The 25,446-nt window shown below is 35.6% G+C and overlaps 1 protein-coding gene across 1 annotated transcript; it reads left to right on the top strand.

Moving 5' to 3' along the window:
• The first annotated feature begins 1,706 nt into the window (after nucleotides 1-1,706).
• LOC140434484 (uncharacterized) lies at nucleotides 1,707-15,013 on the top strand. The gene is made up of 3 exons (XM_072522784.1): nucleotides 1,707-1,824; nucleotides 13,580-13,983; nucleotides 14,674-15,013. Exons 1-3 carry the CDS (start codon nucleotides 1,813-1,815, stop codon nucleotides 14,930-14,932), a joined length of 675 nt encoding a protein of 224 aa, XP_072378885.1. The 5' UTR covers nucleotides 1,707-1,812; the 3' UTR covers nucleotides 14,933-15,013.
• Nucleotides 15,014-25,446: the final 10,433 nt, after the last annotated feature.

Below are 25,446 nucleotides of genomic sequence, written 5' to 3' on the forward strand. Positions count from 1 at the left end.
TACTTATTTGTAATAGACCATAAGGAAAACATTGTTCCGTGAAATACTGAGTGAATAGTGAAAGGACAATGGACCCGTATAATTATAGATTTAAGGAATAAACTTTGTAATTGTATTTTGCGGTGGACATTTTTCGAAAGTAAATAAGAATTAGATTTAGATATGAGATAACAAGAATTTGGAAGCTTATTTCTGTTGAAAAAGGCAAAATTGTTAATGGTTTCTGAAAAGTAATTTGAGTGAAAGTAGTTTATTTGTTTTAAATATTATGTTGGAAATTTTCTAAATCGAAAATAAGTGGGAAAAATGAATGCTTATGATTGGTTAAAAAGGAATGATGGGGAATGAGAGAGTTGAGAAGGTTTGCCTGGGGAGATTGAAAAGATTATTATGTTACCGGCAGACCAGAAGAGAAGACGTGTTTTCGTGTAGTCAATCGGAGTACCAGTGTTTTTTTCGTTTGTTAGTGAAAAAGGTGGAAGCTGAGAGCAGATCAAAAACGAGAAGATTAATACCTCTTTTGAGTCTGCATAGTCCACGAGATCTAATTGAGAAAGAAAGGAGAATTTGTGAATAAAGAGTACCGGTCAAAAGAGGCTTGGGCTTGTGTTTTCGGAGGAGTAGTTTGCTGGTATGCGGTTTGGATCGATGCTGAGAACGGGAAAGATTTGATGGTAGCCGGACATAATCAATCAAGGAAGGAACTGTGTTTTGATCGAGAGGAGACATCATTGGTGTAAAAAATAAAGGTCAGTCAAATAATTTGAATGAAAGAAAACTTTAAGATATTCTAAAGATAAAATCAAATATAAGCATACGAACTAAGATTCCAAGTTTTAAAGAGTTAATTTTTTGTGAATAAATTATATTTTATATGGACATTTTTTTTAGTAGATATTATTATAAAACAGATCAATAGATAGTTTGTTAATTAAAATTAAATTTAGAGTATAGGAGTTTGTTGGGAAAGATAATTGCCCACAAAAAGTTATTTATTAACATTCACCGTATTGCTTATTGAAAATAAATAATAATTTGTGTGCATATTTATGTTGTTTTAATGTTAGTTCCGTTTCCTGTTCTATCCCGATTATGAGCAACTAGGAGATACTGAACCCACTAGAAGAGATATATAAAGTAAACTGATTAAAGTAAAAGTAAAAAGGCACCCTGAGAATTTTTAATAGTAATTGAATTGTATGACTCTGCATAAATTAGTGAATTAATTAATTAAATAATTGGATTAATTAAATTAGTGTTAATCAATAATAAAACATCATAAAGCAGATCACAACAATATATATGATATATATCGGACACAACAACTTATATAAACTGAAAAATCTGATTTCTAGGTCTGAATAAGTATAAAAAATGTTTAAATTTTGAACATAGTTAAGTATATATATAAAAAAGTTTATTTTAGAGTTTACAAAGACGGTTTATCCAAAAAATACTTATGGAAATATATTGTTAATAGACACACTATCAACTTTGCATCTATATGAAATCTAAAATATCATTATCTGTTCTAAAGCAGCTTATCTGATAAAATATATTTAGGAAATACTATTAAATCCGGATTATAATGAAGAAGACCATGTGTGGGTATCTGTACCGTCTCTAATTATCTCAATTTGAATTTAAAATGATGCGGCCGACCCTGCGCTAGCGTTGGTCTACCACTTAAAACGTCTTCTTGTGAATTATTGTTTTGATGTAATTTGAATCTAGTATATAAAGCGCGGGATCTTCTCAAATTTCATATTGTGTGATATCTTCTTCACCAAAGATCTTTAAGTTACAATAATTATGATTAAGCTGGTGAGTTTTTTAGTTATATTTTATTGATCGTGTGTGTGACAATTGCCTGCAGTATTAAAAGTGTTTTTTTTTTTCAATATTTTAATTTTATAATTGATCAATTGACAGTTTTCGAAATTCATTATGAAAGTTTCCTATATCGGTGCTTGATAGATATAATATATTTTTTAATTGAAATTGCCCAGTTTTTATTTTTTTTATATTCCCTCCATATTTTTGTACAACGTTATTACAATTAATAATAACTCAAGTAATTTTTTTTCAATAACTGTTAAAAAACTATAGTCTTGCCATATCATTATTTTAAATTAATTAAAAATCCTCTTAACTTATTTAGGAACAGTAATGTAAACCTTGATTTAATCTATTCTGGACTTTTTAAATAATTCAATTGGCCTCTTAGACCTTTGCACACTGCAACCTAAAAAGCTTTTGTGAACAGATGTATCATTCTAATCTGTTTTAGTCCAAAAGATTTAGACTCGCAAGGCGCTTTAAACCCTATATCGACTTGGAAGCAACAATTATTAATATAACTTAATTGTGCTTCATATTACTCAGAATTTCATAATTAAATTGTGCATCCCAGAATACTGCTAGTAATAAATTTAAATTAAAATATATTTTAACTTCGAAAAATAAATAAAGTATTTGAGACGCTAAAGTGATAACCTCAATATCGAAGGGACTCTTTTCTGTCAACTTGAAAAAGTTACGGAGCTATATACATCGATTAAAAGTTTGTAGATAGAAAAAAAAAAACAATGTTTTAAATGTTTAAAACAAATATTAAAAAGTTGTATAGGTGTTATTTAAGTGCAACGGTTTTACGCTCCAATTTTAGGATTTCAATCATATTTAATAGCTACAATATTCTAACCTTTTTACATACATAGTATATAGTTTTTGAATTTTTCTTCTTCTTTAAGTGCCATGTCTTGCATGTAAAGTTTGTTATCATTAAGTTTATAAGTTCTTGAAATGTTTATTAATTAGCTGCTGTGCGAAATAGTTCCTCAGCTCCACCATTGTCTAATATTGCGTAGCCCAGAGAGCTTTTTACGCCCTATCCATCTTTTGCCTTCCACTTTTTCCTGTTTAATAAGACCAAGTAGATGGTATTTGAGTTCTCTAATTATGTGTCAAAAATACTCCGTTTTTCTTCTCTTTATGGCGTTCAGCAGCTAACGTTCACTGTCTATCTTTCTCTCGTCTAACACTCTCGTTGGAAGTATGCGAGACCCATGATATTCTTAGAAAAAGACGGTAACACCACATTTCAAACGATTCTAATTCGTTTAATATTGTTGCCTTTAGAGTCCATGTCTCGCAACCATAAAATAGGATCGACCAAACATAACACATCAAAACCATTTTTCGAAGATTTAATGACAGATTTCTAGTATACAGAACTGGTCTCCATGTTATAAAAGCCTCTAATGATATTTCAATTTGTGTTTAACCAACCAGCTGCTTAGATATTTAAAATAACTGACACGTTATACTTTCTCTTCATCTATCCGAGTTTGCTGTTAAGCTATACTATTTTGTCAACTGCCATCCACTTTGTTTTTCCAGCATTAATTTTGAGGCCTTTCCTTTGGATTGTTTTATTTATCAAGTTTAACAGTATTTGAAAGTCTCCTTCTGTAAGAATGACTGCATCTTTAGCAAATCTGACATTTTTTTTATTTCTTCTGGTGTGCCATCCAAGGCGTCCTTAAATATTTCCTCGAAATATAAATTAAAAAATCTTGGCGATAATACACAGCCTTGTCGTACTCCACGTTATATGGGCAGTTTCTTGTTACAGCCGTCTTGTCATGGCTGAAATTCATCCGATGGGAATCATCTCCATACTACATGATGTAGTGTGCTATTCAGAGTCATTCTTACTAACCTACGCAGTTTTGCGGATATGCACAAGGAGCTCAGTGCTTCATACATTTTATTCCTTCTTATCCTATTATATGCTTGTTTAAAATCTATAAACAACTCATGAAGGGTTACTTTATGTTCATATCGGGTAGTCTGAATTTCGTTTGGTGTAAAAATCTGATCTGTCGCTAATATATTAACTTTAAAACCGGCTTGATTCTCACCTAGTTTATCTTCAGCAACTCTGTTAAGTCTCTTTTTTAGCATCCCGGCTATCTTGTAACAAGTATCCAACAGAGCAATACTTCTATAATGTTAACATGCCAATTTATCCCCCTTTTTATATATGGGCCATAATGAAGCTTTGGTCCAATCTTTGGTCAAATTTTCCTCTTCTCATATCCTCTTGATAAGGCTATATTTCCTTTTTTGTTCGTCATCTTTATTATTTAGCATTTCCGCAGCTATTTCGTGTTTTCCCGGTCTTTTGTTACTTTTAGCCCACTGATTATATATACTTTTAATCTCTCATTTCCTAGGCAGTTCTATTATTATGCCATCATTTTCTATAAGAAAATTTTCATTCTCATCTGAGTTTTGCCCATCCAGTAGTTAGTAGTACTAAAATGTCTCTCACATAATATATCCTTCCCTGATTATTTATTACTCGGGAGTGTTAAATCTTCTTTTCTCATGTATGAATTGTAATTCTGGTATCTCCTTTCAATTTTTTAAATTTCTTGATAAAACGACCGTATTTCTTTAACCATTTAAGTTTCTAAAGCTTCTTAAGCTTCTATGTTTTTTACGTCTAATCAATCCATCAAAGTTTCTGCATTTATTTTCTGCTTTGTTTATTTTTTTGTAGTTTTTTTTAGTTAAATTTGATTTTTTTTCTTTTGCACTACTCTTAAAGTTCTAAATTTTTTGCCTTATGCCGTTTTTGGTATTTTTTCTTTTTATGTTTCTTATTATCTAACTCCCCTATCTACCCAAATCTATTACCTTTTAGATTTAAAGTATTTATTATAATTAGTAATAGGAAATAGATAAGCAGAGGAGTGAGACAAAGCTGTGTACTTTCACTATTACTATTAATGAAGATACTAAAGATCAAGATAAATGGTGAAACTATAAATAACATTCGTTATGTTGACGATGCAGTCATTATAAAAATAAGAAAGACCTACAGACCCTACTAAACAAAATTTGCGATTTGAGAAACAGTTTAGTTTAATAATAAACATAAAGAAAACGAAAGCCGTAGTTGTTAGTAAGAAGAGTAAAGTCATAACATGGATCCAGATAAAGAATGAAGGTATTGAACAAGTAGACAAAATGAAATACTTAAGAGTCTAGATTACCGAAGATCCGGAATTACAAAGCCACCAAAAGCAGCCTGTTTGAAGATGAGGTTTCTGAGTAACCAAAGACTCAATCTGCAACTTCGATATAGCATGGTAAAATGTTATATCCACTCTATTCTTATTTATGGCGCCTGTTAATGTGTACTTAAGGATAAAACTAGAAGCTTTTAGGATATGAATTTTAGATCTGTCCATGTGGCATGGACAAATCATATTACGAACGAAATGGAGTTGCATGTAATGGGAAGAGACAGAAAAGTTTTCATCACCATTAAAAGAAAAAAAAAGCGTATTTGGGTCACATACTTAGAGATGATAAGTATGAGTTATTGCAGCTGATTATGAAGGGTAAAATTGAACAAAAATGGGATCCTGCTAGACGACAAATATCCTGGCTGAAAAACATTCCTAACTGGATCGGGTTAAACACACATACACTTTTAAGAAAAGCCGAAGATAGACATGAATTTCCAATGGTTGTAGCCAATCTGCATTGGTGAAGTTGACACTAGAAGAAAAATATTGCCTATAAGCTTACGATTTTATTAACCATGTCATTTATTTCTTCTTGTTCATCAATTTCTTTTCCTAGTTTTGTTGAGTCTACTACTAGTCATCTCCCTTGGTTTGGTTAAATTAGGTAAGAATATATTTATAGTTACTATTTCTCAAAGTTCCTTCTAGTATCAGATATTCGAAAGCATTATGGAAATTATTACTTTATTTATTGGTATCATAAATAACTGACTGCTGCAGCTCTTGCTCTACTCGACAAGAAATTCTTATTTTGAACATTGCTCTTCCCATTAAAAGTCTTACAAAATACAAGTGTTTAGTAAAGGTTAAAATTGTTTCTAAAGTGGTCAATTGTTTTTTTTTTAATATTTACAATCTATTAAATAAATGTGTTCTTTTTTATTTACGGGCGCTGTTAATGAGTTTTACAAGATGTTATTTTAAGTAAATTGTTCTGTTAAGAGTTTTTGATTTGCATATTCCCTCAATCGTATCAAATTAAACAAATATTTTTAATCTAATGCAAGGCTGTGCATTATATCATATCTATATCGTTTGTTACGAACAAAGTTCTAGGTAAAACTTTTTTTAATAAAATGATACAATGTAAACAGTTGGAATTAATAATTTATTTAAATTCTTAAAAAATTGTGAGATATAACTGATAATATTCATATAAAATACACATCCTTGAAACAATAAATGCAAGACTGCTTAATTGGTAAAATACTAAATATTTTAAACGTATAAACTGGAGTATATACAGTAATTGACGATCTAGTCAAGCGAAGAAGTTAAAATCCGGATGCTGAAGAATTGTAGTTTAAAATTAATAAAAAGGACTGAAATTCTACGTAAATATATATACTACTAAAGAAGTTCTATCTATCTATCTATATAAGGATTTTTACAGCTGTCGCCGCCTTCTTTCTTTCAGCCAATCTCCAGTCCTTTCTGTTCTGCCATTCTCCATCTCTTAGATCTCGTCTTTCCATGGCCTCGTCCACTTCATCCCTCCATAATCTTCGGTGTCTACCTCTTTTCCTCCTTCCTATTGGGCTCCAATCCGAAATCTTTGCTATTCACCTTGTATGATCTGTTCTTCTCACATGTCCATACCAAATTAAACGTTTTTCTTCGATGTAGCTGAGTATGTCTTGTTCTACTGCCATTCTTCGTTTTATCTCCTCATTTCTGATGCGATCCATTTTTGTTACTCTGCAGCTTCTTCTTATGAACTCAATTTCAGTTGATGTGATTTTGGACCTGTTTCGTTTATTTATTACCCAATTCTCTGCTCCATAGGTCATTATACTGCTTATCAAGGTGTTATAAATTCTCTTCTTTGTATTTCTGGTAATCTGTCTATCCCACAGTACCCCGTTCATTTGTTTAATACATGTTCTTGTCTGTCCTAATCTGCTAGTTATCTCTTGCTCGGTGGTTCCGAATTACAGTTACAAAAAGAGTACAAATTAAAACTATTTTACGAAACATTACGTAATTTATACTATGACTTTACAAATCATGTCAAATCTTTAAGTATGCAAGCAAGCAAACAAGCAATTTAGCCCAGCCTGTGAGACATGTTCACCCCTAAGAATTACGTTCGGGTGTAACAATTCATTGGAAAGAGGTGTATTAACTCGAGTAAAAACAGGAGTCACTTCACCGCGCTCCAATGCTCCAGACCATCTCTTTCCCCCTATAGCACTTTGATGTGAGATAGGGGCACAACTATCAGCCAAATGCTCTTCATATGGGAGTCCTGGGTAATAGAACTCCAACATGGTTTCCTAACCGAATTCAAAACTCAGGACAACGCATTGTCGCTATAATGCTGTTATCTTACTGTGGCTTATCCGCGAACTAAAATTGCCTACTTGGCCCTCAAGTCTCCGCTCTGAGCTAGGCTTAGTTTGGCGACTTGGTGCTCAAGGGATTGGGCCCTACGTGCCTAGGTTTTTAATGGATTTTGTTAATATTTTTTTGTGGCTTGCGCCGGTTTTTGTTAGTAGTTTTTGATTTTTTTGGTGGCCGAAGCCGTTTTTTGTGTGATTTTTGAATTTTTTTTGTAGGATGCCTGAAATATAAAATCAGAATTAGTGCATATTAATATAATAATTATCTACTTAAAATTAACTGGGTCCAGGCTGTACGTTGCGATTGTCCACGAGTGTTATGAGCTACGAACTATCTTCATTGTGCATTGCTGTTGTTTTTTGAAATGTTTTCTCTCTGGTGTGCTTTAAGTATGTAATACAATAAAATAATAATAGTAAAAAAATTACATAGAGAAGTTTATAGGACATTTGTTCTTAAAATAGTTAATAAATATATACATTTTTGTTGCTTATTCGAGGAAATACAAGGGCAAGAAGTAGAGAAAGAAACCATTGATAATTAAATTAGTGTGTTTTTTGCATAAGGTTTTTAAGTTTATACCAATGCTTAAAGGCCCCTTTATCTTGTAATATACCCCATTTCCAATTAATCCCAAGATTCATCTGAAAACTTTTAGGTTACTCCACATATATATTTTTTAATTGTTCAAATTATGCTTAGACTTTTGCTTTAAAATTTATAAAAATGTGTAACATTCAAATTTAACACTCAAAGGATATTATTGACTGTTCAATTGCAGTATTATATTCTGTATTTTATACAATATGGTTACTTGCTTAATGTTTATCTTAATTTCTAAATATTTATAGAATTATATATTCAGTCTGTGTATGAATCATAAATTAAAAAAACTAATATTAAGATATAAAAATTTGAAATTATTAATCAGTTATTAATTTGAAATTAATTTTGTTTTAATATGTTTAAATAAATAATATCAGATATTAAAATAAATTTACATAAACTTTACATACGCCTTACAGCAAAAATATTTTTTACATGTAGGCCAGCTGTTTTCGGAGCATCTGATCGAATTGAGAATACTGATTTTTGTTTATATTACATATTAAGTAATACTTTTTGATAAAATATTTAAATACTTTTCTAAAAGTAATATTTTTTTAAAACTTTTTAATTTCTAAAAAAACAAATAAATAAAAATATCAAAAATAAAACTAAAACAAAAAACTACATTTTGTTTGACATAAATTATTATTTTACGATAAAGTCAGTCAATAGCATTTTTTTAAGTTTGATTTATATCGTATATCCACCGATGAAATAGAAGTAAAAATAAATATCGAATAATATCTTGTTTAATAGTTTCCATGTTTGGCCATCTACTCTAATTGCTATATAGAAATTGTGATTTAGGTATTTATTCTTTATTAAAGAATATTAAATATTTTCACGTAATACTGTCAAAGTCAAAATTAAGAATTTAATATAAAATATCCATATATTATTTGCCACATTTTTCGGTTGGTTATGAAAGAGTAACGCTAGATTTGTTGGTAAGAAGTTCCACTATATTCTTTTAATGTTCTGCCTTGGAGATCATGAAAGAAGTTCAGAAGTTCTATCAGATTTTTGCTCGTCCGCTATAACTTCACGTTCTTATCTTTCTCGTGGTCTTCTTTTTGGTCATCTGCGCCGAATTATGTAGGGTTCCCATTGGCGTTCTCTCGTCACACATCCTCACCACATAATCAGACCTCGACGTTTCTGGAGCTTACCGAATATTCCGGGAAGACTATTTCTTGTAACGTTTGTTATTCATTCAAACGTTTAATTAAATGTATTTAAATATATTTAATTTGGGTAAATTTTATGATTGTATCTACAGCACCCATTTTCGTGGGATTGGGTTTGTTCAAACTTCTAAATTTTGTTTGTATTTTCTGCAATCTCCCGTGTCTCGCATCTATAACAGTTTAGGAACAGAATGTGTTAATTTAATATTTTATTGAATTTCTGCTTCTTTCTTTCTCTACATGTTTAATTTGATTCCTTATACTTAAAAAGTTTTTTGATACTTCAACAAACATCGCCCTCTACTTTAATTTGGTTATTATCTGCTTTTTTATTTTTATTCTAGTATTGTAAGTGTAGTGTGTAGTAGTATAGTGTCCTGTGTGTAACCTTAGCCTTTCTTTTGAGTTGTGCATATATTCCCGCCACGTCCTTCACTCTGCAGGACATATGATGTAAATGCCATTCTTATATTCAGCAAGTTTAACTGAATTATTTGTTAGGAGATTAGTTTTCATGAAATTCAGCTGTATATCTATAACATCACCATTTTACGCTCCTTCACTTGTCCATTTCTTATATGTCTATCCGGATGGGATCAATTCACTTTGTTTGTAGACCACCATCTTTATTTCTTCCCTTGTTCTCCTGCTTGACGGACTCTTAGGACGTTTCCTTCTTTTCGCATTCGTAAAACATGTCCCAACCATCTAACTCTCTGTGCCCTGATTTTCTGCATTATTTTATGTCCCTTATAAATCTCCATTAACTCCTGGTTTGTTCTGGTCCTTCTGCGCCATTACCCATTACCCTCTTTTATCCCACCGAAAACCTTTCTCAGGATTTTCCTCTCCCAAATCTCTAACGTTTTTTTTTTCTTTTTGATCAATGTCGTACTATTGTTTCATAAGTTTGAATCTTGGCTGCCCTGAACACGTTTTTTTGCCTTTAACAGTGCATTTAATGATTCTACTGCTTTGCTGCCTTTCAACAACCGCTTATCTATTTCTTTCTCTCTTCATCTATTTGTAACTGTTACTCCAAAGTACTCAAATTCTGTTACCTTCCCTTCTCAAATTTATAGTCTGCTTTATTCGTTCTTAGAGCCATTTATTTTCTTCTAAATTTTCCCCCCTTTTTTACGCATACTTGGTTTTTTTGTATTATAATCAAGCCATATTTTCTAGCTTCTTCAAATTTTGTAAATGTTATCAAAACACATTTTTTTGAAAAAATGTGTTTTAAAAAAATCTGCAATTTTTGGTACTGGTACACAAATTGCCAAATGTTAAAACTTGCCAAATCCTTAAAGTTATTGGTATCAGAACATCTGTCACTCTGTACATTGATGGAAAGGCATAATTGGATAAAACTATCATGGAGGCTGAGATGTACACAAGCAACTGAAGAAAACCTTGATTAGCTCATGAGGAATAAAAAAGCTAATAAGTCATCTTCTAGAAAATAACCTTGAAAATAATACATTTTCTTCTTACGATGCCTGTCCATTCCGGATGTTGCCGATCAACATGACTATCCTAACTTCGCTTGCAGCTATTCGGAATAATACGGTTGTAGACGTATTAAACAATTTTCTTAGGTTTTAAAGCCAAGCTATTCTTCTTCTCCCTGGTTCTGTTTCCAAATACCTTTCTCCGAAGAATGAGTTGAATGACCCATATATCTGTTTATTTCTCATCACATGGCCAAGCTATTCTAATTTGAGCTCTTTGGTGGAGTTAATAATCTCGAATTCCTTGCCCATTCTACGTAGAACCACAACATTAGTCACACAATCCACCCATGAAATTCTTAAGATGCATCGCTAACACTGTATCCCGAAGGTCTCGTGTTTTCTTAAAGAAGCTTCAGAAAATAAAGAGCTCCATGCCTCTACTCCACATAATAACGTAGAAAATACATAGCATCTGATAATAGAGATTTTCGTAGCAAGTGGTAAATTATGACTTCTGAAAAGGGACTTCATCTTTACGAACGCTGATCTTGCTTTTACTATCCGTTGTTTAATTTCAGTAGGTTGGTCCCATTGCCTGTTTATGTTGTTACCAAGGTATGTGTAGCTGTTTACCCAGTCAATTGTTTGTTGGTTAACCAAAAGCAGTGTATTTAATATTTCGCGCTTACTGACTACCATAGACTTTGGTATTTTAGTATTGAGATTAAATCCATGTTCTCTACTTATATCTGATATGTGCGGCATTATTCTTTGCAAACTATCTAAGTTATCTGCAAAAATTACTGCGTCGACGGTAATTTTATTAATTCGCACACCGTTGAATAATACGCACCCCTGTAGTTCTCCCAGTGCTTGCTCGAACAAAATAATACATGGTCATATAAATAAAAAACTGAAAGAAGGACTGGATGATAGTTGGTTTGGGTTCAGGATGTGCATTTTGAAAAAGCATTGGACAAAGTAAGACGAAGAATTTGTCTAAATTCTAAAGACAAAACACAAAAGCAAAAGAGAGTTAAGAATAATAACAAACCTTTACTGCAATCAAATATTGGGATAGTGACAAATTATAATAGATAACGAACCCAGTTCATAAATAGAAATCAGGAGAGGAGTTGGGCAGGGATGACTTATGTCTCCGTTACTATTCAACGTATATAGTGAATCCATTTCTAAAGAAGCATTAAATAATTCCAGTGATGACCTATGGCGCAGAAACCCTGACACTCACAAGAACAACAGTCAGTAAACTGCAAGTTGCGGAAAAGACAATGGAGAGAATAATGTTAGGGATTTCTCTACGTGATAGAATACCCAATGCTACTATATGCAAAAGATCAAGAGCAGCAGACGTTATTGAAAGGATAGCAACACTAAAGTGGAATTGGGCAGGTCATGTAGCAAGATCAGTTGATGACCGGTGGACAAAAAGAATTTTGGAATGGAGACCCCGAATACAAGCTAACAGAAATAGAGGTCGACTACCAACGAGATGAACAGATGACATAAAAAGAGTGACTACAAATTGGATTCAGATGGCGCAAAATCGGACTAAGTGGAAAAGCATGCGAGAGGCCTATGTTCAGCAGTGAACGTTAGAGGCTAGTTGATGATGATGATTACATAATTAATGGAAGAACTATTAACATAACATATGCAGATTACACCGTGATTTTGGCAAGTTCTGCTAAGCAACTCCAACTACTACTAAACGAGAAAAGAAGTTCTTGTGAAAAATATGGATTAAAAATTAATAGTAAAAAATACTATATGATAACACCAAAGAAAGCAAATACACAAACATACATACGTTTGGTAGATAGAAAGGGTTGAAAAATACAAATATCTGGGAATTTGGATTTTAGAAAATAATAATCAAACAATAGAAATACGGGCCAGGACAGAAATAGCAAGCGTAAAAGCTGAGAGTAAAAGCTCTGACATGTTACGTGTTTTAGATACTACAATATAGACAAACACATAAATAACCTTCAGTCATTTAAAATGTGGTGTTACAGAAGGATGCCTAGAATAGCATATACACAGAAGAAAACGAACACAAAAGTTTCGCATGAAATGGGCAAAATAATACAAAATAATATACACAATAAAAATAAGAAAGTCACAATATCTGAAACACGTAATAAGGAGACAGCGATATGAAATGCTAACATTAATAATACAGGGTAAGAAAAGAGGAGAAAGGAGTGTGGGAAGAAAGAGAGTGTCATGGTTGAAGAGTTTAAGGGACTGGTTTAAATGAAGTTTAATAGACTTTTCGGAGCTGCGGTAGATTATGAGACGGCACTTAGACAAGAACAAGAAACATATAAATAATAATGAAGCATGTTTCTCCTGTACAGAAATCGGAATTCCAAATTTTGTATTCAAAACTCCAAAATTAATGATAATTCACGATAAAATCAATTTAATAACTGTAATATTACTAAGTTTAAATTTATTGACACATGTACTTGTAAAGTAAAATATATTACTCGGAATAATGGCTAATATCCCATCGGACTATAAGAATCAGCGAATTACAGCTATCCTTATTGACTCGTGTATAGCTATCATTATTAACTAGTTTATACTTTTATTCGAATAAAACAAGATTCTTGAATTATTTGACAAGCAAATAAAAGCCAACTACTTAGCGTCTCAAATGGATTTGTTCTCCAATATCGGTATCCAATGAATCGATAACCCAGCTCATTGACCTGAGTATTGGTAAGAATCAAGATTAATCACAAAAAGGACAATTAAAGATTCCCTGCAGTAGTTTGGCGACAAAATATTTCTCTAAATTTTTTATAATCATGTAAGTTGTTGTTTGATCTAATTTTTTTTTTAATTTCAGTTTTTGTTAGCTACTCTTGGAGTAGTAGCGACTTTCGCCGCTCCCCAAGTTATTTCCTCTACAGCTGCTCCCAACGATTATTACAGGAACAACTACTTCGGAAATAACTACGATCCCTACTATAGAAACGGCAACTACAGAAACAACTACAACAGAAATCAATACGACCCCTACCGCAGAAACAATTACTACGGTAACGACTACTACAGGAATAATAACTACTATGGTAATGATTATTACAAGAACAATAACTATTATAACAATGATTACTACAAAAACAACCAATACAACAAAAATGTTTACAACCCAGAGTACAGAAAGAACTACGTTCCTGGAGCTGAAGCAAACGCAAGAATTTTAAGGTTCGAAAGCAATTACAACCCCGAAGGAGGTTATGAATATGCGTAAGTATAAAAAAAATTTAAATATTATAAAATAGTTTTTCTACGCCTCCTGTTTTAATTTTAGTTTATTGATATAAAATTTTTTTTTCTCATTTATTCTGTTATTATTCTTCTATATTCTATTGACTAATATTATCTGTATATACCTTCTTCTTCTTCTTTTTCTTCACTGGCTTTACAACTCGGTGTGAGTCTTCGCCGCATCCACTATCGTCCTCCCCCTTATTAAAAGTGATCCCTCTGTCACTATCAGGGATCGCACACGTCTTTATGTCTTACTCGTCATTTATTTCAATGACGAGTCTTATGTCTTTTTATTTTTCCATTCTGTTAATATGTCCATGCCACTTTTTTAATACATTGATTTTTTTTATTTTGACATTTTAATGTGATTTGATTTCATTTCAATGCAGGGCTTCTACTATCCGCTTATACATATTTCGACCTTTTTAATCCAGAGCTTCTGAATAAGTCGCTCTGAGAAGTCCTAAGAAGGTCGAAATACGTATAAGTGGATGGCAGGAGCTCTGCATTGAAATTAAATCTCAAACGTTTTTCTCCATTATTTATTTACTCAAGTTCGTGAGTACTAGAAACTAATTGGTACGTAACGGTTTTATAAACGTTGATAAATACTTTCTTTAAATGATTGTTTGATCTATTTGTATTTGAAGTACTTCTAAATTTTAGATACGAAACCGACAACGGTATTTCTGCTCAACAACAAGGTTTCCCCATCCAACCCCCAGACAGCCCCCCAGCAATTGGTGTAACTGGATTTTTCGCATACACCTCTCCTGAAGGACGTCAAATATACACCAGATATACTGCTGACGAAAATGGTTACCGTGTAGAAGACAACGGATTACAGGGTAATGTTGTTCGTCAAGGTGTGCCAGTATCAGTTAATGCTGTCGTCGAATCTTCAACCGCCGCTTCCCAGAAATAATAATCGTCTTCTGTACATTTATCTTTTTTTATTTTATTATTATATAATAAATTATAAAATTAATTAAACACTTTTCTTTTATTCAATTTACCTATTTACATTTACACAGAAGTTACTCCAGACACTATTGCCTATTCCAAGCCAGGATTACGAGGAAGCAGTCTTGGTAAGGCTAGCAACGTGTAAAGTTTGGTCATAAAATCATTAGAATGTTTCGGATTAGGAAGCTAACGATACAAGCAAGAACCAGGAAACGATTAGGAATACAGAGAACAAAAAAGGGATGTGAGGGAAGGATCCAGTAGCGACCTGGATTTCAAAATATTGAACTGAAACCAAGAAATAGTAAACCAATTAAAAGACTACAAAATAGACATATACGCGCAATATAAGAAATAAAAAAAAGCAGAGGACAGAAATAGCTAAGGTGTACCTTCTGGTATATAGCGAAATTCTTAAGATCAACAGAGCAAAAGAAGTGGCTATATTAATACGCTAAAAATGGTTACAGCATATTAAGAGTGTAGACTACAAATAATAATAAATATTATTGATAGATAATAAAAGATAAAATTAAAAAGTATTAGTAAGTGTACACGGACTTAAGAATTGCAAATCAAAAGAAAGCAGATCGAAATTTCACGAAGATCTCCAAAGAGTAGTAGATACAACAGACAGAACAGACAACGACAGAATAAATAACACAAAGTTCTACCACAAAAAGCATCAAAAATTAATATACTTTTAATCATACCAGAGAGACAACATCATGAGAGGGAATAAATATGTGTTGCTACAAAACATAATGCAGGGAAAAATACAGGGAAAACGAAATATTGGAAGAAGACGCATCTCCTGGCTCAACAATCTGAGAAAGGGTATAATTGCAGTTCCGGAAACTTGTTCAGAGCTGCAATCTCAAAAGTGAAAATAGCTGTGATGATTACCAACCTCCTTAGAGGTGACGGTACCTAAAGAAGCAGAATTATACTAGAGGTATTAGATTAATGGTAGTGTGATGATTTTATTTCAATGTCTATTTAATTTATAATGTCTTGTTCTTATCTTAATTCATTAAAAAGCACAATAACTGATATTAATTTATTTATCACTAAATATACATAATTTATTAAAAATCGAACGTAACATTTTATCGCGAGCGCGTCTTCAGAATTAACTGTTTCCTATTCTCCAAAAAGTCCTGTTATATATTCACTACTGTTAGACTGGAAACGTCTACGGCCTTCTAGACAGAGCGGCGAATTGTTCTCAGAACCGGTATGGTTAAATCGGCTTGTCTCCAGAAGGTTCGAATTGTTGTTTTTATTACAAAGGGGGACCCATCGTGTGTCAGGTAGGCATTACCTAAAAAATACGTGAATGAATGAAAATATTAGTAATAAATATATTTACGGTTTTGGGTCAGAATTTATCGTAACAGTAGGTTGTACACACAACAAAACTTATATGGAATCACCATGCATTTCAAACCAGTATCTATTTCTTTTCAAAAAAAACTTGTTATTGTTGCGAAGAATAAAGGATTTTATTGAAAATTAACAAACCGATAAAACAATCAGATAACACAGCTCGGTATGTTATAGATTAATTGTTTTAGTTGTACATTAAACAAAAACAAATAAACTTAATTTTGCGTTCAAAAACGAAAATATGCCTTATGTGGGGTTAACGCAGGTGCAAAGGGGAAAGATTATTGGTCTTGTGGAATATGGAATGTCTCAGAGGGACATAGCGGCAGTGGTTGGCGTGACACAGGGCGTTGTAGTTCTAGAAGCTGTAGGTAGGCTCTGGTAAGGTGCAATGGGGGAACATTTAATTTTCATGCATGATAATGCGCCTCCACATACCAGCAGAGTAGACTTCCTTGAAACAAAAAATATTACTGTTCTGGAGTGACCTGCTTGCTCACCCGACCTTAACCGTATAGAGTAATTGTGGGATATGCTTAAAAATAGAATTAGAGCTTACCGGGAGAATCTACAAAACACTGCACATCTAGTACAAGCTGCTCAGAAGAATGGAACAAACTGTCACAAAAAACCATTGACAATTTGTTTAGAAGCCTGTCCACGCAAATTAAAGCTTGCATAAGGGTTAGAGGTGATTACACTGACTACTGAAAAAACACAAATAAATAAAAACAATTTAAACATTAGTCGTTTCATATTAAATTTTTTTATGATATTAACCTTAAAACAAGTGGTTTCAATTTATGATTTTAAGAGTTTACTGTTTCCTTTAATCTTTATGTATTGATGACTAAATTGCTTTAAAATAAATATTGTTTGACTTCGTATGTTGGTTTTTTTAAATTGGCTTGAAATAATAAGGAATATCAGATGATTCCATATAACTTTGATTGTGTGTATACTTACAAATATAATTATATACAATAAACAAGTATAAGATGTGTTATGTCTAACTATAACAGTGATCTAACATAAGCAGTGATCATAGTTTAGTTTTAGGTAAAATTAATCTGATTTTGATGCAATGTCAGAATAAATCGCCAAAAAATATATGTACGTAAAAAATTCAACATATACGAGTATCAAAAGAATAGATTTATTTAATCCATGAAAACGATGAGAAAAATACCTATAGAAAAATAAGATCATTAAGAACATAACAATCTAATCAAACAATATGATCAATAAGCAAATTTTTTTAGCATAAATTATTATTAACTTATGACTAAGGTCAAACTCACTAGTGTCCCTTAAGTTCTGTTAATTGAGTGCACAAATATTAACCTATACCATCACTTGCACCATAGGTACTCTGCTTTCACTTAACTAACTTAAAGGATTTCTTCCTCCTGAGTCTTCTAGCCAGATCGTTGTTCGTGACTTTTGGTAAGTTTTTAATGATCTTGTTAACAGAATCCATTTCTAGGTCCCTACAGAGGCCAGGAACCGCTGGATGGTGTCTATATTACTCTTACTAACACATCCCCACAGCTGCATGTGATATGTCTATATAGATTTTAGAAATATTTGCTCGAGATAGTCAGCAAATTTTTTAGCCTTCTCCAAATTGATTTTTGTCCAGCTCCCATCTGTATTTCATAATGTAGGATATTGCAAGATCGATCGTTTGAATTTCTTAGTTGCTCTCCAATGGGAATGATCAGTTGGGTTAAACTAGGTTTATTTTTTTCCTTTTCCTTTCTTTAGGGATTTGTGCTATAGTCTTGTATTTTGCTTCTATTTCCATAATTATTTCTTTTATTTTATGTATCTTCTACATCTGGCATAGTTTCTATGATATTTTCCTTTCTTTCCTATGGTTCTCTTGGGTTTTTTCATTATTCGATTTAACTATTTTAATACCTTGCTTCATTTTTATTTTTTCTGATCCTCCAACGTGGACAAGCTGAGCAAACAGTCATACTATTATAATTTCGTACAGCTGAGCACGTAGGTATGTCCACATTTTGTGAAAGCCTTGAGCGAAAGGGTTAAATAAGCACTAAAACGGTATTAATGAATAATTAGTATTTCTCGCATAGAATAGCATAAAATATTGTATAAAAATGTTACGCAATAATGTTGCATAACAGTATATAAATAAAATAACATTTTGTGTAAATGTTATATAAACTACTCTTGTAATACAGGGTAGAATTTAATACCCTAAAAGAATTCCTTTGTAAAATGTATGCAGCAAAAAAAATGGTTTGACGTATTTCGGTTTTCGGTTTGGCGGTATTAAAACATACTTATTTTGATGGTTATATGATGACACCTTGCCAGCGAGAATTACAGCAGCATTGCTTAAGAACGTCCTATATAGGTAACATTTGGGCACTGTTTATTTGGATGTGCTTTAAATGGCGTTGAAGGTAGGTCATTATATTCATCATAAGTGGCTCGAAAATCCGTTGTAGATCTTGGCCTGCTCACAAAGAAGTCGCCACTCCTGTCGATTCCTGGCAACTTCCCTCCATCTTCTGACCCTTAGAATCTGTAGGTCTTCTTCCACATCATCAGTCCAACTCCTTCGTGGTTGTCCTTTACTTCTTGTGGCCTCTGGTTTTGAAAATGTTAATCTCTTCGTGTATTCTTGATCTGATATCCTAGAAATGTGTCCAGCCCATCTAAGTCTCTGCACTTTAACGAATTTCACAATATCTGGATAGGTGTATAACTGCCCATTTTCATTTACGGCCCCAAAAATATTTCTAAGAATTTTTCTCTCAAAAATACCAACAAGTCTTTCATCATTTGAGATAAGGTCCACGTTTCAGCCCCATATATCAAAACCGGTCTTATTAAGGTCTTATATATATTGAGCTTTACTGCACGGTTTATATTTTTTTATTTTTTAAATGTTTCTGGAGACCGTGAACAGTTCTGTTTGCTATTGCTATGCGTCTTTTTATTTCGTCGCTTGTCGTGTTTGTTGCGTTTACTAGATATTGTTGCGATCCAAGATATTGAAGGTAGGTATGTATATTAATAAAAAAAAGTTACGATAAGAAAACGACAGAAGAAAACGAAGACGACAAAAAATGACGATAGTAATGACAGTCATTAATAATGGTGTATTTTAATTTTCTTTTTTATTCTAAGTATTATTTTGATTTGTTCCATTATCCCTACATAAAATTATCATTAATTTTCCTAGTAAGAGCAATAAATTAAAAGGATAAAAATGATTTTAAATGGTAAAGCAACTTATAGCACCTATGCATTTTTCAAATGAGCTCAAAATATAGTTTTCCATATGTACGCTAAGTGGCATAACGGAAAAAATCGTGGAAATTCACTAAAATTTTTAACAAATGTATGACATATGCCTCCGGCATAGACTTGTCTAATTGTTATGCCGATGAGGCAAAGTATTTATTCTTTTTTTAGCTATAAGCATCATATAGTTTTAATGGCATAAGCGAGAAAATCATAAAAACAAAATATATATCAAATTTATTTAAAAATCCATATAAAAGGTATATAATTATAATAATTAAATAATAAGTATATAACTTTTATAAAGGATTTTTAAACAAATTTTTTGTTATACATGATATACAGCCAACTACATAAACTTAGTTTCCTTGTGGAAAATACATATTGATTTGAAGAAGTTGAGGGGTTCGAATATCTAGGAAAAAATATAACACGAAAACCAAACATAGAATAGGATATCCAAAATAGACTAATGAAAGCGAACAAGTGTGTTTATGTATTAAATAGGTTGCACAAGAAATGGTGCAGAAATGGGAACGAAAAGCACCAAGGAAAATATTTGGAGGAAAAATGTAGAACGGAGTTTGGATGACAAGGACAAATGATGATCTGAGAGGCATGGGGAGCCCAGCATACTAGAAGTAATAAGAACCCAACGACTAAGATAACCAGGAAACATACAGAGGATGTCAGAGGGTAGACTAAAGAAAATGCTACTGTCAAGTACAATAGGAGGATGTCAGAGAAGAGGTCGACACAGAAAAAGGGGAAAATGTATGTAGAAGATGATCGAAAGAGAATCAAAGTCGCAAATTGGAGAATGAAAGCAATTAACAAGAAGCATGGAGCATAAAGCATTATTAATTAGTTAATAATATTAAGTCCAAAGCCATATTTTGGTCCAAAAAGCTTAATCCTAGTCTCAATAGTTTTAACTCATCATGTATATGCTTCGGTTATTTTCATTCGCAATATCTTGCTTATCCCTTAATACGTTATTCCTATTATTATTTTTTATGTTGTTACCGTTACTTTATAATTTATTTCTTACTTTGGTATCTGCGTCTAGTGTACCATTCTTAGTAATTTTAAGGGCCCCCAAAGACTGCAGACTTTTTATCGGCCAATAGTTTAGTCGGGCTGGGCTGGTACTGCGCACACTGAGTCAACTAAACAGTTGGGTTGGTGAAGACGGCGCAGACTAGCAACAGCAGGCCAAATCAGTAAGTTCGGCTCTAGCAGTCGGACAGTACGGACGCGAGTCAGCGAAGTGTGCTTAGGTGGGGACAACTGACCTATTGTCAACGGAGCTTTTTAGCTCCCGGTGGGTAAGACACCGAGTGTGGCATAGGCTTTTGTTTTACATATTAGCGAAAAGCGGATGCGAGGCCGTTATTAAGTTAAACCTCGAGGGGTTGCCTTCATGGGCTCCTCGTAGGAGGCTTTTAATAGCTTTGCGTCGACAGGGATGACACTGTAAGGCTTAGAATTTTGAATCTAAGTCGCACAGAAACGGCCCCTGCCTCTGAGGTGAGAGAAACGTCAAGAGGATCCCTCCCTGAGAAATCAGGGAGTGACCTACCGTGAGGTTGCTGGGACGACACCCAGGAAAACCGTCAGGCAGCGGCTTGGCGGGAAGAAAAAAACAGAGTCTACTGAGTAGCAAATTCCAAAACAGTCTTTTGAACCTATGTTCACCGCCTTACGGCATAATGAGTGATTTCCCTCCCCAAAATAATGTTGTCACGCAGGTGACAACATGTGAAGTAGAAGATGATGACAGGCCCCAGTCATCCACCCCCTCAGTAGCTGCAGCTATAAATCTATATAACAATTTTACCGCGAACCTTAATAACCCCGCGAGTAATCTTCCCTCATCTGACGACGACTCCCATTGTCCCGAGTCAGAGGATGAAAAAAATAGTGAAGTCGATACGGACGATTCCATGTCGGGCTTATCGAGACGGCAATGGTGCAGAACACTTCTACCAGAGTCCAGCTGCTCAAAAGAAGCCAATCACTGCAAACTCTAGGCTTCGTAGACGTGGACGTCCACTTTACTGATCAATTTTCAAGTAGAGTCCGATGTGCACTCGTAGATGATCTCCACCACGACTTGATTCTAGGCATGTCATGGCTGACGTCCGAGGGTGCCTTGCTAGACCTCACCAGGAGGTGCATCCACGTAGGGACCAACAGCCGCCACATCTTGTTCTGGGAGTCGTCTACAAAGCCAACATCCACCAACAACGTCCACCTCCTACGAGAAGACCAGGCCCCAAGTTTTGCAGTGACTGAAATAAAACAGCTTCTTGAAACGTACCAAGACGTTTTCGATGACAAAGTCCGTCAACCAACCACCAAGGCCACGCAGATGACCATCAAACTGACTGACTCCACACCTATCAACACCAGGCCGTATAAATACTCCTCGGCAAAGAAAAAGATAATGTATTCCGAGGTCCAGGACATGCTCTCGGCGGGCGTGATACGTCCAAGCAGAAGTCCGTACAACAGCCCAGTTGTAATCGTCTCAAAGAAGGATGGAACACATAGATTTTGCGTAGACTATCGCAAAATCAACGCCATCACCGTGGACGAAGTTTCAAACCTACCACCCATACACGATAGTATCAAGGAACTTGGCTCAGCTAACATCTTCACCACCCTCGACCTGAAGAGCGGATTTTGGCAAATTCCGCTGGCCGAGGACTCCAAACAGATAACAGCCTTCAGCCTTCCTGATGGGTCCCAGTTTGAATTCACGGTGATGCCATTTGGGTTGAAAAACGGACCTGCAGCATTCCAAAAGCTGGTGACCACCGTCTTCGCCGGCTTTGTGGACGAATTCGTCAAGGTGTACATGGACGATATAATCATCTACTCGTCCACCTGGGAGGAACACCAAAAGCACCTCCACCTGGTCCTGGAGCGCCTACGCACTCACGGCCTGTGGGTATCATTGAAGAAATGCCAGTTCGCCGCCAAAGAACTGGACTACCTGGGCCATACCATTACTTCCACCAACACACAACCGATGGAAAGACACAGAGACAAGATCCAAGGGTTCACGACTCCAAAGACTCTCCGCCAACTGAGGTCTTTTATTGGCACTGCCAGCTGGCTACGAGACTTCGTTCCAAACTTCGCGGAGATGGTGACCCCGCTGACTGATCTAACAGCGGGAAAACACCGTTTCCAATGGAACGAAGTAGCTGACAGGGCATTTAATAACATCAAAAATGCCATTGCCAATAAACTGGAATTGCAACGGCCAGATGCCAGCCTGCCCTTCAGCCTGCAGACGGACGCGTCTGAGATAGGCATGGGCGCCGTCCTATTCCAAGGTGAACCTAACAACAGAAGGATCATCGCATATGGTTCCACCAAGCTGAAGCCAGCTGAGAAGAGGTACCATATAAACGAAAAAGAATGTCTTGCTGTCATATGGGCCCTGAAGCGCTTCAAACACTTCCTGCAGGACCAGGCCTTCACCTTGTACACCGACAGTAGAGCTCTACTGTGGCTAGACAGATATAAGTCCGATAAAGCCAAGTTATCACGATGGACTCTGCTTCTACAAGAATTCAACTTCAAGGTGATCCACGTCGCCGGTAGAGACAACCAGCTGCCGGACCACCTATCACGCCATCCGACCACCGAGGAGGAGACGATCCACGACCCTGATGCAGAAGTCGACCGCCTAGCCTGGCCACAGCAACCCATGATGGAAGACAATACCTTCCCGTTGCTGTGCCTCCTAGAAGCCCAGGAAGATGGTGCCAACCACCCCATCCTGGACGACCTTAATGACATGCCGCTGCAAACACGAATCCAGAGGGCACACCTGACCCACCATGGAGTGCAGCGCTTCATTAACCGCTGGCGTCGCATCCAAACCAGAAGGCCTCGTGACGACGTCGAGACAAGCCTCCTCGATGAGTTTCTGGTCGAGGACGATACCGCCCACTATCTCCAGGATGGCTCGAAAAGACTGCTAGTCCCTGGTTGCTTCCGAACTGAGGTTCTGCAAGTTTACCACGACAGTGAGGAAGCTAACCATCCGGGACAAGAAGAAACTTCCAGAGCCATCCGTGAACTCTACTTCTGGCCCACCATGTCCAAGGACATCATACACCACATCCGATCTTGCCTGAAGTGTGCCACCACAAAAGCATCGAAGAGACAACCCAGAGCTCCGATAGTTCCAAGGGCCCCCGTCAACCCATGGGAGAGGATCTCCTTCGATGTTTTAGGTCCCTATCCTCCTGCTCGAGGAACAAGGAACCGTTATATCCTCCTGGCCACGGACTGCCTCAGCAATTGGGTTGAGTACCGATGCACCACCTCAGCAAAATCGAGAGACATCACGTCCTTCCTCCAGGACGAAATCTGCAATCGATGGGGACGACCGAACACCATCATCACTGATAATGGCTCCCAGTTCAGAACACCTACCTGGGAGAGATTCCTACGTCGTCACAACATAGAACACGAGAAGGCCCCCATATACCACCAGAGGGCCAATCCCATCGAACGTAGAGTCCAGGAGCTGAAGAAGGGACTACGGGCGAGAGTATCGTCACCAGAGGACCCCCGATGGGACTCCTACGTCGGAGACGTCGTCTTTACTTTACGAACCAGAGCCAACGACGCCACCGGACAGACTCCTGCGGAACTTCTCCTCGGATACAGGCCAAGACGAGCACAGGAAACCAACTTTCAAGCGAATCAGAGGGAGAACAGGGAACAACGAGTCCAGCGAGCGGTCCAAAAAGCCACCGTCTACGCCAGGAACCTGTTCCCGGATAATCCTGATGCTCGTCCACCACCTCAATACGTTCCCGGACAACAGGTGTTGGTGAGGAACCACCAGCGAGGAAATTTCGGAGAAACCTGGACAGGACCCCACTCAATCATCAGGGCAGCCGGCAACCATACCTACGAAGTCCACCGAGACAACGACATAGACCGGCTGATCCACGTAGATGACATCCGTCCCGCACCACCTCCACGTGTCGACGCCATCGTCGGAGAAGACGCCGAGTGACGTGGTGCAAAGACAATTTTTTTTAGAGACATTTTTCTTTTGCATAACTTACACATTGTTTGCTTTCATTTTGCTTATTATTATTGTAAAAATCTTGTTTTTTTTTCAATAAAAGCAGAGTCACCAGAAGGATCTTCGAAGCGGGGGGGATGTCGCCCAGCCTGCTGAATTGTGATTGGTCAAATGGCAACAGTAATTGCAGCCAATCATAATTCAGAAGTCTGTTGCTCATTTTCTGAATTATCGTTGGTCGAACGGCATCTGAGCTGCAGCCAATGATAATTCTGAAAATTGGGCATTGGTCGTCGTGCCGGTCCAATCGTAAAAAGGTCCAAAACGACCGTTACGATTGACCTACTTTTTTCTGCATAAAAGAAGTGCACGACGGCCAGGAAATCAGATCTGGTCAGGTTTGGTCCGCAGATCCAGCCTTCTAGGCATGTTAAGATCCTCTGGTCGATTAAGTTCCTAGAGTTTCTTGTTTTCTTTACAGCTCACCTATAAACCCGGAACCTAACGTTCCCAGCTTTAACCACGGTTTGTTTGCAAACCACCGGCGGCCATTTTTGAGGGATTTATCTGTGCTTTTCGACTTAGTCGGATTTGCTAATAAATTCCCTTAAGAGCGTCGTCATTTTCGTCGAATTAATCTGTGTTTTTGGACTTAGTCCGAAATCTGATTATTTCGATAGGCGTACAAGTAGTGTAAGGAATTTTTCTCTTACAGGATTCAGCTAAGTTCCTACTTCACG

The sequence above is a fragment of the Diabrotica undecimpunctata genome, chromosome 2, assembly GCF_040954645.1.
Source record: "Diabrotica undecimpunctata isolate CICGRU chromosome 2, icDiaUnde3, whole genome shotgun sequence".
NCBI classification, from domain to species: Eukaryota; Metazoa; Arthropoda; class Insecta; order Coleoptera; family Chrysomelidae; genus Diabrotica; species Diabrotica undecimpunctata.